Source organism: Fusarium musae, chromosome 7 (genome assembly GCF_019915245.1).
Source record: "Fusarium musae strain F31 chromosome 7, whole genome shotgun sequence".
Taxonomy (NCBI): domain Eukaryota; kingdom Fungi; phylum Ascomycota; class Sordariomycetes; order Hypocreales; family Nectriaceae; genus Fusarium; species Fusarium musae.
In genome coordinates, this window is record NC_058393.1 from 807067 (window position 1) to 822356 (window position 15290).

A 15290-nucleotide genomic window follows, 5' to 3' on the forward strand; every position below is an offset into this window, starting at 1 on the left:
AATCTGTATCATGAATCTTCGTGCATTACCTCCGTTTTCAGGCCCAAAATGTCATCATTAAATCCCAACAACATGTTCTGCCAAAAGTATCTCGCGGAACGCCACCCATTTTCAGTTTCTCCTCTGGCAAAATCACTGCTTGGCCTGTTTGGCACGAGCCTCCTTCTCCATCTCGGCGACCAGGGTCTCTTTGTCCTTTCCGGAGAAGAGCATTTGAAGATGACGATAGTTGGAGAAGTGTGGCTGCATCTCCCCATCTTGGAGTGCAGCCCTGATGACCTCTTCCTTTGCATCCTGCAGCATGATGATACGTTCGTCGATGCTATCCTTCGCCATGATTCGAACAAGATGAGTCTGTTTCAACTGGCCAGTTCTGTAGACTCTCTTGAACGCTTGTTCCTCAGCGGCTTTATTCCACCATTCGTCAAGGATGATGACGCGATTGGCCATCTGGAGATTCAAGGACTGCCCACCACACTTCATTGACGACACCTAGATGATTGTCAGAGTTTGCTGGGGCTTGAGTTAGAGTGTGAGAACTTACCAGAATCTTAATATCTGTGTTATTGGTGAACTCGTCTAGTGCTCGAGCCTTTTGCTTTTGGTTTGCCATCCGGTTGTAGTAGAGAAAATTGATGCCCAGGCTCTCAAGAACACAGCCGAGAGCCTTTGCAGTTCTAGTCCACTGGACATAAACTAGAGTTATGGTCAGTACTATTGTATCTCACGAAGAAATCCAGAGAAAACTTACTGATGATCTTGTCATCGGGGGCTTCCTCCATCCAAGTCAGCATTACTGCCAAAGTGGCTTTGACTTTGGAACTCAGGGGCATCCTGACAGGACCATAATCAATGTCATCGTGACCACAAACAGCGCGAAAGAACGACGCCTTGTCTTTCAGGCCACCAGTCCACCGTGTTCCGATGCTGTCACGGCCAGGTTCCTTGTAACCATCTATAGCTTTTACAGCTCTGTCGATGCACCCCGGAGTCTTTACTGCTTGGCCCATTCCGAGTTTTGGAGAGCATCCCGTAACATGACACTGGGGAGCCTATAACTATAATTAGTGAGAGTGCTAAGAAAAAACATTATTACTTGGGGGTTGCTTACCGCACGGCTTCGGACAGTTTTTGTTTTGCTTTTGACTGCAATGGAGAGGCAATCGTGGCAGTAGATATGCTCACACTGGCAATATTAGCGGCGCTCTGTACAGCCTACTCAACAACTTACGTTTGAGCTCTTGATGGGGTTCTCAGGGGGGGTTCTCTTCTCACAGAAGGCGCAGGTGACACCTTTGACCTTATGCTCGTTAGCCGCAAGTGTGAGTAGCTCTTTCATCTCCTCGCTAGCCCCAAAGTTGTCCCTGATCACCAACTCCAACTGTCGGAGCCCTGAGGAATAGGCTGGCTCGAGAGATGCTTCCAGAGCCTTCTGATCTGCCTCGAGGTTCAATTGGGTGATCTCTGATTTCAGCCGCTCGAGGGTCCGGTCAATGTATACGTCATGATCTTCCTCTCTATAGAACGTTTCAAGGGTGAGGGGGTGAGACGTGAGTTGCAGGAGCCTCATACATCTCACGAGCTGAATTCTGTACGTGTCTAGGCCATTGGATCTGCTTTTGTCGTCACCTTCGAATTCATCTTCACTCTCGTCGTCTGGTGCATCTTCATTCTCGTCGTCGGGTACGTCTTCAATCTCCTGATTGTCCTGCTCTTGTTGCTCTTCTTCAGTCTCGTGGTGTTCATTTTGGGCGTCGAGCTTTTCTTGGTATGCACCATCCACAACCCTACAAATGATATCAGTATAATAGTGCAAAGCCACAGTTCTACAAAGGCATGCACTTACTCTTCAAGGATCTTCTCCCAGCCTGCGCATGGAATCCAAATATCGTTGCGATGGCTTTTTGGCAAGGGGACCATGGTGTGTCCGAGGAACTTTTCAGTCTGCTGTCTGGTAGAGGTTAGGCGTTGTCTATTACTTCGAAGCATCGAAACCTTACCGTCTCAGCATGACAAGGGCCACTAAGGTTTCGAAGTTTGCAGCTGCCTGGTCGCTCTTGATGTACTGAGCTCGGTATTTTTTCATGCTAGTTGCAAATTCGCAACCAATAAACTTCAAGTAGGGGTAGAACTCTGGTTACGTGAGCAAGGGGTGTATTGTAATTATCAGAATACTCACCTTCCAGTCTGTTGGCAAGGGGCGTGCCAGTCAAAGCCCACCGGTATTTGGCGTTCAGTTCCCAGACTGCGAGAGCACCTATTTCGTGTGAGTATACGTAGTACACGGAAATACATTATATTGAACTGACCACTTGAGGTGTGATTCTTTATACCATGAGCCTCGTCCAGAATGATTCGATACCAGTTGACTTGGAAGAGTTCACCGAGGTTCTTGGAGATGGCTTGCTGATATCCATCCTCATCTCCCGCCCATTGGGCCTTTAGCAATTTACGTTCCTTCTTGCTGGGAAACTGTCCACGCAGTGCATTTAAGTTGGTGATTCTTTGAATTGTCAGTGTCCTTTCTTCGACAAGCGGTGTTTGAGAAATAAACCTACACCACATTCTTCGTACTCCACCATCTTGCGTCTTTTTTAAGCTCCTTGGAGTAGATCAGGCATCTTTTAGCAAACCTTTCTGAGGTATGCTTCTCGATCTGATCCATCCAGGTCCTTGAGGCAGATTGGGAACTGTCAGCAATTACCAAAGTTGCCCTGCCATAACCTTTATCTCTGTCTTCCTTCTCCGCTGGATGACCGACGATAGTTGCAAGAGACGTGATGGTTTTTCCAAGTCCCATCTCGTCAGCCAGGATACCTCCCGCCGGAATCAATCCCATGGCTTCACGCATAACCATCCAGGTAGCGGCCACAAGCTGCTGACTGTGCATAGCGGTTTCCATCCCTTTGAGCTGCCACTTCCCGTCAATAGCCTTGATCTGCTTGTATCCGAAGCATTTCTTAGCTTTCATCAGATCCTTCCTTTGCGTCTTCGTATGTCGGGTATCGTTACCCTCGGGAATGCCCGCCATGATCTGCTTCATTTGGGCCTCGTGAGTTGTGGCCTCGATCCTGTTCGCTGGTTCACCGTCGCCGTCGTCATCGTCCTCAGCCCCTTTTGTGGTGAATAGGGCTGCTGCTCTTGAGAAACCAGGGTGTTCAGCTCCACCAAAAGGCCCTGATTGCATGGCTGTCTTCTGAAGCTTGTTCGCGGTTGTATCATCGCCGGCACGTTTGCGCTTTCTGTCCTCTTTTTCCTCTTGTCGCTTCAGATACCGCTGCCAGTACTCTCGAGCATTTTTTGCTGGAGATTCTCTGGCATACTTCTCAAGTACCTTCTGTACTTTGGGGATTTCTTTCTTCAGTCTTTCGAGTTTCTCGCACTCCGCCGGATTCAACTGGTTTCCCGTGTGGTGCCTGACGAGCAAAGCATTTTTTTCGTTCTCGTAGTCTTTGATACGTTTTCTGATATCCGAGGCTTTGTAAATCCCTCTATTTGGCTTGTGTTTTTCCTGCTGAGTTTCCGAATTGTCCGACTCGTCCGACTCGTCCGAATCGTGATAATCCGAGGCCTTCTCATGTGCAGAACCTAGACCGTCCTCATCATCGATATCTTCGTCACTAGACTCCGGGTCAACATTGATCGTGCCACAGAAGTCTCCGGCTGTAATGTTGTCTTTTCTCTGAGGCTTGAGTCCCTTTATCTTGAAGCTCTTTTTTTCCTCATCGCTCTCTTCCTTGACGATAGTGAGGTTGTCTTTACCTGACATCTCTTGAGGCCGGGTGAACAGCCCCGAAATACTCTCGTCGCCGTCATTATCATCATCGATGCAGATGACCTGGTTTGGGCCACCCTTCATTGCTTCAGTCTTGTTTGGAAAGAGGAAAGCGCATTCATTATTAGAATCATCTTCCTCCTTCTTTATGACGGGCTGGCTGGTGCCAGCGACAGAGGATGCTGAAGTGGCCATGGTGGAAGACGAAAGGATGGAAGATGTTGGAAGGAGGAGAGATGAAGGAAGGAGGAGATGAAGGAAGGAGGAGACGAAGGAAGGAGGAGACGAAGGAGGGAGGAGACGAAGGAGGGAGGGGGTGAAGATGGATTTATGTGCCCATGAGAGGATGAGCCATGAATCACTACCTCGATTTGTGCGCATGGTCCTAGACTAGGCTTAGGCCCAGGTTTTGGAGAAGGCTCTCTGAGTTGAGATGACAAGGAGGCAATGGTTCACTGCGATAGTATCATACCCATGTATAGTACGAGAAGCTCCTTTCGCCTGTTGAGTTGGGACGAAAACACTCCTTTCCAAAGTGCGTACCTAGTGGGCATATTGAATAGGTACTTAAACGGTCCAACATCAAGAGTCTCACAACCATAGGCACATATTGTGATTCGAGTTATCATCCATTGCGTTGCAGCATGCATGGTACTTGTCTACGGCCAGCTTATAACCTCACGCCTAGTTTTCACAGTTCAGGTACATCACCGAATTTCATCAAGTTGATAGACACATCAGCATTCACAGGGGATTTTTGCTTATATTTGATTAATTTGAATAATATTCCAAAGTCATTTGATGTCGTTACTCTAGCAAAACAGATTTATGCATTACGCCATTTGGTATAATGTGCAATTCGAACGCTTCCTCCTTTTTCAAGTTTAGCTGCGCATGGAAAACCTCCAGTCGCATAAACTCTTCAGTTCATATCCCAGCAATATCTTTTCATCTCTATCCCTCTCGATAAAACTTGAGGAAAGCCTTGGCGATAGCAACACCATCATGGGGAAGTGGCGCGCGTTTCATAGCTTCGTTATACACTTCATCCGTAAAGATGCCAACTGTATGACGGTTGAAGAGAATCTCAGAAATGATCTCATTAGTAAACTCGGGGTGTCCTTGGACTGTGAGATATCGTCCAGGTGAGTAGAAGCTCTGCACTTCGCAGATCTCATTAGAGCCCAGAGGGATTGAACCCTTGGGGAAGTCGTCCACAATGTCGCGATGCATTTGGTGAATGCGCTGTGTAACAAGGTCAGTGAAACAGTCGCACAATAACGCGCGCAGCAAAACGGGTCTCACCATCTTGTCCAACCCGAAAATCTCCTTGCCCTTGTCCGTCAGATCAACTTCTGTGACTGCTACCTCCCATCCCTTATTGCTGCGTCCACACTTGGCGCCCTCAGCTCGTCCGACAATCTGGTGGCCGAAACATACGCCTACCACTCTGATGCGATTCGTGTCAATGGCTTTCTTTGTGAATTCGACAAGCTTGATGATCCAGGGGTCGTTATCGAACGCTGTGTGTCGAGAGCCAGTAATGAGAACCGCATCGATGTCGTCGAGTGATGGATAAGAGTGCAATTCGTTCACTACATCGTAACCCTTGATAGTAACCAGATCTTCAAGCTTCTGAGGCTTTGCAGCTTCTTGGAGGAGCGCAGTAAAGACACCCGTGTAGCCACCGAAACGATCGCGAGTCTGGGGCTGCGGGGTGTCGGCTTCGAGGATAGCGAGGCGAAGAGGAGCCATTTTGGGCAGTGTTTGGATTCAAAGTAAGGAGAGAAATAGTTTACAGGGTCAGGAAGTTTTGAGCCGGAGATATGACTGTTGAGCGAAAAACGGCCAGGGCGCAGGCTGCAAGGCCCGGTCACGGTCTGGAGATGGACCCTTCCTGCTCGTGTAACGGCGGGACCGATAGCGGGGTGGACATGAGGCGAGATAAGCGGGCAGAATTGGAGACAATGATGTTATACTACCGAATAGGGAAGCGGTGAGAAGCCGGTAGTTGGAGGTAGAATGTACTTGGTAACGTTACAGGCGGTCTACGACGACTCACGGGAATAACATACATGGAACCATTGTCTTTTCATGTGAAATCAGAAATCATGCTCGTTTGTGGTTGTGCATGGCTATACGAGCAGCATGCACTCCAGTATCTTGGCTTATAGTACTCAAATGATATGGTGCAGGCATCTTTAATTGTTGAATTAAAAGATACATACTACATACCTCATGGTAGTGCTCTCATATTCTAAATACTTGCTCAACAAAATGAGATTTACTGTGCTAGGGAGGTCTAGGTCTGTTAATTACAAGGGATAAATAACAAAGTTAATGTAGGGCTGATTGGCATCAGCAGGTCACCGTGCATATAAATGTCACGCATAGAGTTACGTCGCGCAAGCCATTTCCACTGCAATGAGAAAACAACGCCCAAAGACTGGATGAATGCAGACAAAAATGCATGTATACAACCAATGCTATGGCTTTCTCATCCCTCAGTAAGCACCAGCTAAGGTACTGCGTTGACTCTGGCCCAACTGTCAAGGATGGGGCGAGCTCCATCAAGTGACAGCTTTGTGGCTGATGTTCCCTGCAAAATTGTTCTGGGTGACGTCTTGACCGTTTAAGCTTTAACTTACAACTTACATAAAACACATGCAGGGACTCTTGTGAGTTTTGTTTTGTTTTTTAAACGTTATAGGTGGCTTGTTCTTCTTCTACGCACTTTTTACTCTTTTCTTTCTCTTTCTTTGCATCAAACATGGCGATTTCTGTCAATATGGCTTCGAGACTGTCGTTGGGCGGCTTTCTGGCCAAAGCGAGAGCTGCTTTGACAGCTCCAACGGCGCAACGAAAGGGACCTCTTACTTTTGTTGTAGGGAATGAATCAGCTGGTAAGTCAAGTCCTATTTACATCTAAAGACAGCCTCAGATAACAGAAACAGACCTCGATTCACTCTGCTCAGCTCTCGTCTACGCTTATATGCGCACTCATACCCCTCCTCATACCCTACACATTCCCCTCTCAAACCTGCCCCGTGATGACCTCGCTCTTCGCACCGAGATGTCAGCAGTTCTCAAACACGCTGGACTCACTCTTAAAGATCTCCTAACTCTATCTGAACTTCCAGACCTGAACCCTGAGGAGACACACTGGTTGTTGGTTGATCATAACTCCCTCACAGGTCCACTTAAGAAGTTTTCGGACCATGTTACTGGTTGTGTTGATCACCATGCCGATGAGAACGTTATTGGCAAGGATGCAGAACCAAGAGTCGTTGAACCCTGTGGAAGTTGTATGAGTTTGGTGGTGGATGAGACGAGGAAGACTTGGGAGGCAATTTCGCGCCTGGATCCTGAGGATGGCGATACGGCTACGGAGAACGACAAACTCACTAGACTCGCGCTTGCTCCTATTATATCCGACACGATAAACCTCACGGCCAAGGAAAAGGTTCGAGAGAAGGACTTGAAGGCGGTTGAATTCCTAGAAGGGCGCATGCACAAACCCTTCAACCGCACAACCTATTTTGACGAAATCTCCGCTGTGAAGGAGGATATTTCTGATCTGAGCTTCCGCGACATTCTGCGCAAAGACTACAAAGAATGGGATGGTTCAGGCCTAAAGCTTGGAATAAGCTGTGTGGTACAAGACTTCAACTACCTCGTCGACAAAGCCGGTGCTTCAGAACCGCTGATCGATGCCTTTGAGGACTGGGCGAAAGAGCGCGAGCTCGATGTGGCAAGCATAATGACCACGTCCCATCCTAACGGGGAGTTTCAGCGCCACCTGCTTATCCAGGGTATGACCGACCAAGGCCGTGAGGCGGTGGATAGGTTTGTGCAGGCTGGTGATAAGCTGAAGCTGGAGACGTGGAAGGAGGGAGAGCTGGATCATCATGGGCACAAGAGGTTCGCCTGGAGGCAGAAGGAACTTGCTGCTAGTAGAAAGCAGGTTGCGCCTTTGTTGAGGGAGGCTCTTAAGAAGAGTTGACTGCAAGGGCTGCAGATTTCCAAGATATAACTGCATAAAGGGAGAGCGATACGTCACTGAGAGGATACATCGTTGCAAGACTTGAGGTTCTAATCGAGACCTAGACTGAGATTCATATTCCTAGATGCATCATGATATTGTTACATATGATTCGTTATACACAAGACCCGGATCCATACTATGCTTTTCCAGTGCTTATTTGTGAAACTATTCTTCCTCGTTCAAATCCAGTTCCTCAGACGCATTCGTGCCTTTATACATTCTCTGCCTAACCAAGTACGCAGCAGTCTCAGTATGGAGAGCCTCAACCTCCCTTAACATCTTGAGATACTGTCTGTTCGCCAACCTCTGCCTGCCATAGTGCGACTTTACTTGAATATCACCAGGGCTCGATTGCAAGAGCTTTGCAGCCGCTGGATCAGCGACCCTGATGCACGCCTTGAGCGAACCGTACAGTCCACCAATCATGGGTAGAGGCTGAGGCTCATTGATCATCTCATCATAAACCCACTGTAGATTCTCGATGCAAAAGACCTGGTTGTTGGTACGTGCCATCTCTTCGTAGACAATTTTGTAGACATGCGAGTTCCTAGCTTTCTTGAAGAGAGATGGTCTGCGGAATGTATCCCAGAACCGGGGCCAGTCCCCTCGTTTCGCGTAGGCGTACAGCAACCTGCTTGTTTGATTGTTGTTAAATTGGCAGTCCTTCTGTACCATGAGTGTTTCGAGGTTCTTCTGAGCACGCGCAAGCTTAGCTTGTCCGAATGACGGCGATGACAGGCCCCCCTCGATAAGCGTGAAGAACATTCTATCAGTCCAGATGGCCATGCCTCGCTCCTCGGCCGTCAGTAGGATCTGATCGACAAGAGTGAGCCGTGACCCGGAAGCAGGCTCAGCTGCAGGCGCCATCATAGCATCTTGGACGAATTGATAGAGTTGCTCCTGAGAAAGGGGCAATCCAACCAGCTGAATGTGCTCAAAGCGCTTACGGACCTGTTCCAGATCCGGGGTCGTTTCCGCTGAGTGGTCTTGGAGGTCAACGAGTTCATCTAGTACGGCGGGAGAAGTGTGGGCAATATTTGAAGGCTCTGGTGAAAGCCGTCGGGCACTCGTGGTGTAGGCACGTCGTTGTTGTTGGGACGCTTTTTGTAAGGCCTGCCATTGTTGAGCAGATTCTGACTTGGGGAGCTGGACTTTGCTGGCCAGAAGTTCATCAAGCTCTTCAGGGCTGTTGATCTTTTCACCGCGAGCTTGCTTATTTTCTCGCAAACTCTTCTTTAGAACAGTCTGCCACAGACTCTCGAGGTCAAGCTCTGCACGCCGGGATTCCGTCATACATTGGATGACCACTGTGGTGCCTGTTTGGGGAGCACCGAAACCAGAGAAGCGGCCACTATCATCCACCTTGGCAGCTTCATCGACGTTATCGCTATTGGAGGAAAAGTTTACGCAGACCCATCCTGTCGAGATACCGTTGTCACCACCAGGAATAATAGCAGTATTGGTACCCATCAGCTTTGCCTTTTTTCTGAGTCGACGAAGTTTCGTCCTTAGTTCACCAGGTCCAATCAACCCATCAGCTCTAGCAGAAATGTTGTGATTTTTTCGAAGCCATCGTACAAAACGACCGGAGGAAATGTGAAGATGTCGTTCACTTCGAGCTGTCGCAAAAAGCATGATCAAGTTGGGACCAAGAGCAGCTGGAGGATCAAGGTCGCGCATGTCCAGCATAGAAATCTCGTCTAATCCCATGTCCTCAAAGATGTATTTCACCATAGGTTCCAGCACTTCAGGTGCACCTTCGGGTATTTTTGGTAATTGGACCGCATGTTGATTCTCTGGGTGTCGCGGGGGTTCGACTTCAAGGAACCAAGGAACATCTTCAGGATCTTCGGCCTTTTCCGTAGCCTCAAGTTCCGAATTGAGAGCGTCGCTTGGAGGAACCGGGCTCGAAGACTCTTTTTCGATTATCGTCTCGCGCACTTTAACATCTGAGTAGAACCTTGTCGTTAGAGGAAACCGTCGTGAAGTAGTTTGTGGCAAGCTGCGAAAAGAGCTTGTGGCTGGCCTTGATACAACAGCACGAACAATAGCGGATTGACATTGACGGCAACTCAATGCCGCAGCCGCAGGTCGAGTGAGCATGTTGAATTTGATCTCTCGATTGAGATGCAAGACTAGAAAATCAGAGTCACGGAGCTAAATGACCGTAGAGCGTCATGGCTGAATTTGGTACAGTCCAGTTATGAAGTGGAGAAGATGGAACGGTTTACAGCTCTCGATCGGCTGAGGCGGGCTCCATAGAATAAAATCTGCAACCTGGAGAGTACCTACAGCAGAGAGTCCTGACCTAGACAGAACCTCAACTTCACGTCTAATCAGGGCCAAAATGGACCAGAAGCTCCGTTAAAGCCTCTACGATCAATATGAAAGCTTAAAAAATTAAGAATAATATTTCCAATGCTCTCCTATTGGAGGTCTCGTGCACCCACTTTCATCTCGACATTCTTCTCGAATTTCGGGTGGGTCTGAAAAGAAGTCCCCTGCTTTTCTATTGCCACGATTTGTTCCACACGTGACCTCTCTAGTGTTTCTCAGTTCACCGTCCAATCCGTCGATGCTGAAAAATTTGGAGATCAATTCGAAGTATCTGCTTCACGCGACAGCAGCAACAGGACAAGACTTGTCCATCAACAATTGTTGCGACACTCCTTCTGGTACTTGTCTTGTCTACGAGTCGAATTCACTACCTCGTGTTATTTATTTTCTGCCTAATGTTATAATATTCCATCAACTCAGCAGCCATTCTCTGTTGAGCTTCTCGCAGCTGGGCAATTTCGCCCCCTCATAACCACCGCTCTTCCGACGCTCTCACCAAACCATCACAATGTTCGTTCGACAAACGAGGAGGAGCCTCGCTCTTCACAGGACTACGGCTCTCCGATCAATTGGACTTCCGTCAAGATCTCTACCATCACATATCACAGCAACGAACCTGGGACGAAGATGTGTTGTTTCTCAGCCATACCAGCCCCGCAAGCGCCGAGGCTCAGAGTCTGGCCCTGGTCTCAACCATGGAAGGAATCTCGCGACAGCTGTCGACGATTACAACTTTGGTCACAGCCTTGGTGCTTTACACAGCCAGCTTGCTAGCTCTGGTCTCCAGCCTTTCCAGGCTCCCCCGCCTTCCTACTCCGATCTTCGTTCCCTCGACCCGACGTCTCTATTGTCTATTCCAGAGCCGGTAGCACCTCGACAATTTGGCAAGATCAACAACAAGGGTGTTCCTGGTGAGGTCGAAGAGATGATCCCAGTCTTTGATGCTTGTGTTCGCGTGGGCAAGCTTGATCGAGCATCTCTGGTTCTGAAGCGACTTAACTTGACTGGTTTACTCCCTGGTGAAGAAATGATCATTTTGCACAATCAATATCTCCGCGCATCCCTGGACCAACTTCGAACGAACCCCGACCGAAAACAAGCCGAACGACTTCACAAGTGGTACGAGCTGCAAATAAGGAACCAGAATATACCACAAACTGCAGAGACAATCGCATGCATGCTCAAGGCCTCACTGATCTCGGAACGTGGAGCCCGCTTGGAACGACTTATCAACCGTTACATGAGCATGGCTCCTGATGAGGCCGGTCTGCGAGTATTGAGCAGAGCCGATATTCTCAGCGACCAGGACCTTGGTGTTATCACTGAAATCTGCCCTACTTACAGAGTCGAGCCCGGATCCGAGGAAGCTAGCTACGTTAGTCTGGCAAGCGAAGAGGAGGGGCTTGAGCTGGACGAGGGCCTCAATGAGGATATGGCGGCGTATGCGAGTGAAGATTATCCCGAGGTCCGTCCGACACCCCAACGAGGAGAGGGCCTGAACGCTTTACGACGAAATCTAAACCTTATGGCCGAACTCCAAAATGTCGATATCTCCAAGCTGGATCCTCTGGAGCAGCGCGAATTCCAAATGCGTTTAGAAAAGGACTCCATCGATACTGCTATTGAGAAATGGCGAAACGCAAAAAAGAAGATGGACAAGATGGGTATCAACACAGCTCTGAGTTCAAAGGCCGAGGATAAGAGTCTTGCTGATTGCATGCAACGCTGGCTTGTAGCCATGGAGGCCCGTTTAAAAGAAGAGATCATCAAGGTCGAGGAATCCGAAGAAAAGGAAGTCAAGTCTGAAGAGGATCTCGAGCGCTGTATCTACGGTCCGATCCTTCGAATGGCAGACCCTACTCGAATGGCTGCAGTGACTATTCTTACTTTGCTCAACATCAGTGCCTTGCAGGGCGTTGACAAGGGTGTGGTCATTCAACGACTTATCAACGACGTTTCTCGGGTAGCCCAGGACGACATTCAGACTCAGTTGAAGGAAAAGGCCGCAAAGGAACAGCGCCGACTCCGCAAGGTCCAGTTTCTAGCAGAGAAAAAAGAGGCCATAGCAGAGCCGAAGAAGCGGGTGCGGAGAAAGGCCATTGAGCCGATAGACGTGAAGGAATCGACTGAAGTGAATGCTTCTACGGAGGTGAATGAGTCTACAGAGGCTGATGCGTCTACTGAGACGACTGCACCGGCCCGGCAAAGTATCATCACTGATGCTCATGAGCCGACTGGAGCAAAAGATCCTGCGCTATCATCATGGTCTATGCAAGTGAGGGCCCGCATTGGATCGATTCTCTTGAAATCTCTCATCGAGACCGCCAAGATTAATGTTGTGAAGGAACACCCTATCTCAAAGGAACGAATCAGCCAACTCCAGCCTGCCTTTTCTCATATGCAGGCTCCCAAGAAGGGAAAGAAGGTCGGCATGTTGACCATCAACCCAGAGCTTGTCGACCGGTTGAAACGGGAACCCATGGGCGATTTCCTTGCTAAGCACCTCCCTATGATTGCCGAACCTAGACCGTGGACTCGCATAAATGAAGGAGGCTTCTTGGTTAGCAAAGCCACCTTAATTCGTGTCAAGTCAGGAGACGTTGAGCAAAAGCTTTACGCCAATGCGGCCATTAAGCGTGGCGACATGGACCAAGTCTTCAAGGGCTTGGATGTACTTGGAAAAACGCCGTGGAGGGTCAACAATCCTGTTCTCGACGTGATGGTCGAGGCTTGGAACAGTGGTGATGCCATCGCCAACATGCCAGAGCTCACACCCGACCTTGAAATGCCACCAGAACCCACAAACTCAGACCCTCTCCTTCGCCGGGCTTGGATTCGAAAGGTCAAGCAGGTCGAGAACGAGCGCGGTGCCCTTCATTCACAACGATGCTACATGAACTTGCAATTAGAGATCGCTCGCGCGTTCCGCAAGCAAGTCATTTACTTCCCTCACAACATGGACTATCGCGGCCGTGCTTATCCTATCCCGACATACCTGAACCACATGGGCGCTGATCACACACGTGCTCTCCTGAAATTCGCCGAGGGGAAGAGACTTGGTCGGCAAGGTCTTCGATGGCTCAAAATCCACCTTGCTAATCTGTACGGCTTCGACAAGGCTTCGTTCGACGAGAGAGAGGCATTCGCCACCGACAACCTTGACAACATTAGAGAGAGTGCCGAGAACCCGCTGAATGGTAGCCGGTGGTGGTTGAAGGCTGAAGATCCTTGGCAGTGTCTGGCTACTTGTTTCGAGTTGAAGGCTGCCTATGATCTCCCTGATCCTACCGACTTTGTCTCCAACCTACCAGTGCATCAAGACGGCACCTGCAACGGTCTACAGCATTACGCAGCCCTTGGTGGTGATACCTGGGGTGCGCAACAGGTCAATCTCATGCCTAGTGACCGACCTGCCGATGTATACTCGGCTGTCGCCAACCTCGTCAAGGAGTCGATCGAGAAAGACGCCAACGCAGGCAGCCAGCTTGGAAAGAACTGTCTGGGTAAAATCACCAGAAAGGTAGTGAAGCAAACTGTCATGACCAACGTCTATGGTGTCACATTTGCTGGTGCTAAGCAACAAGTTTGCAAGCAGTTGGATGCCCTTTACCCAGAGATGTACAAAGAAACTGGCATTCCCAATCTTGTGACTGCTACGTATATTGCACAGCATATCTTTAGTGCTCTTGGAACCATGTTCCGAGGTGCTCATGATATTCAATACTGGCTTGGTGAGATTGGCGCGCGTGTCTGCAGGGCCCTGACACCAGCCCAGCTCGATCAGTTACAAGAGGAGAAAGATAGCAAGCCTGCTCCGAAGAAGACTGCTGCGGGCAAGAGCAAGGACTTGGATGAGTTGACCTCACAGTTCCGATCTACAGTGGTGTGGACTACGCCCTTGAGAATGCCTGTTGTGCAGCCTTACCGAAAGGCCATCACCAGAGAGATCCGCACTTGTCTGCAGTCTATCAGTTATCCTACACAGGGTCAGACAGAGCCCGTGGATCGCAGAAAGCAACTTCAAGGATTCCCCCCTAATTTCATCCATTCACTGGATGCCAGCCACATGCTTCTCTCAGCCCTCAAGTGTGACGAGCTCGGCTTGAAGTTCGCTGCCGTTCACGATTCCTTCTGGACTCATGCCGCGGATGTGGACATTCTTAGCGGAGTTTTGCGTGACGCTTTTATCCGAATCCACGAGGAGGACGTCGTCGGACGATTGGCGACCGAGTTCGAAGCTCGATACAGGGGCTCGTTATATCTGGCTAACATCCCTAATTCGAGCCCTGCCGCCATCAAGATCAAAGAATTCCGCAAGACGAGCAAGCTTACTCAAAGGGAAGAAGTGTTACTAGAACACAAACGCAACAGTCTCCTCCGGTCAGGCAATCCCTGGGACATTGAGGCAGCAAACAAGATCATTACGCCTGCCTCCATCGTTGAGTCGATGCCAGCCTCACAGGAGGAGGACCCTGAGATCAAGCAGGAGACGGAGGACATTGGCGGCCTCGGAGACATTCCTGAATCGGAAGGTAACCTCTCGTCGGCAGTTCAGGAGGCCGTAAAGAGTATGGAACCCGCGGAGGACAAGATTGCTGAGATGAGCAACAAGTTGCTTGAGCGTCTTAAGCATACCAGTTTCGAGACCAAAGTTATCCAACCCAAGAAGGAATCCAAGCAAAACTGGAAGAAGGTCACGCATTTCTGGCGTCCGCTGACCTTCCCCGAACTCCCCAAAAAGGTATGTCGAGAGTCTATGAGGTCACTGCAATGTAACATATACTAACATGGTTAACAGGGTGATTTCGACGTGAAGCAGCTGCGAGAAAGTCAGTATTTCTTCTCCTGATTGACGGACCTCCTAAAGTCATTGTTATAATGTATCACTATGATGAAGACGGACATGAGAAGGAGACATGATTTGGGCGTTGTGCATTTGGCGTTTTGAGATGGGGGATCTTTTTATTCATGATAGCGAAGAACCAAAAAAGCATTCGGATAGAGGGAGTTGGCGGCTGTTGGCTGCACTTTGTATACCATGGAGGAGGATGTAGAATATGTACTGTACATTAGTGTTGGAGGTCAGAAGGACTTGACGTCTAAACAAATAAACAACACCAAGATGTTCAAACA

At 49.1% G+C, this 15290-nt stretch overlaps 5 protein-coding genes across 5 annotated transcripts; 2 read left to right on the forward strand and 3 right to left on the reverse strand.

The window, feature by feature from the left end:
* Window positions 1-132: 132 nt before the first annotated feature.
* J7337_009444 (uncharacterized protein) lies at window positions 133-3970 on the reverse strand (the record flags this gene model as incomplete). The annotated part of the gene is made up of 9 exons (XM_044827040.1): window positions 133-492; window positions 545-696; window positions 752-1052; window positions 1232-1787; window positions 1847-1951; window positions 2001-2133; window positions 2180-2257; window positions 2310-2503; window positions 2634-3970. The coding sequence occupies 9 exons, from the start codon at window positions 3968-3970 to the stop codon at window positions 133-135; spliced, it is 3216 nt and encodes a 1071-aa protein (XP_044677634.1).
* A 759-nt stretch (window positions 3971-4729) lies between these two features.
* Window positions 4730-5530, reverse strand: J7337_009445 (uncharacterized protein; the record flags this gene model as incomplete). Its single annotated transcript, XM_044827041.1, has 2 exons — window positions 4730-5020; window positions 5081-5530. The coding sequence occupies 2 exons, from the start codon at window positions 5528-5530 to the stop codon at window positions 4730-4732; spliced, it is 741 nt and encodes a 246-aa protein (XP_044677635.1).
* A 1033-nt stretch (window positions 5531-6563) lies between these two features.
* J7337_009446 (uncharacterized protein) lies at window positions 6564-7778 on the forward strand (the record flags this gene model as incomplete). Its single annotated transcript, XM_044827042.1, has 2 exons — window positions 6564-6678; window positions 6730-7778. 2 exons carry the CDS (start codon window positions 6564-6566, stop codon window positions 7776-7778), a joined length of 1164 nt encoding a protein of 387 aa, XP_044677636.1.
* A 207-nt stretch (window positions 7779-7985) lies between these two features.
* ATP25 (ATPase synthesis protein 25 mitochondrial) lies at window positions 7986-9923 on the reverse strand (the record flags this gene model as incomplete). Its single annotated transcript, XM_044827043.1, has 1 exon — window positions 7986-9923. The coding sequence occupies one exon, from the start codon at window positions 9921-9923 to the stop codon at window positions 7986-7988; it is 1938 nt and encodes a 645-aa protein (XP_044677637.1).
* Window positions 9924-10665: 742 nt separating this feature from the next.
* On the forward strand, window positions 10666-15006 carry J7337_009448 (uncharacterized protein; the record flags this gene model as incomplete). Its single annotated transcript, XM_044827044.1, has 2 exons — window positions 10666-14898; window positions 14956-15006. 2 exons carry the CDS (start codon window positions 10666-10668, stop codon window positions 15004-15006), a joined length of 4284 nt encoding a protein of 1427 aa, XP_044677638.1.
* Window positions 15007-15290: the final 284 nt, after the last annotated feature.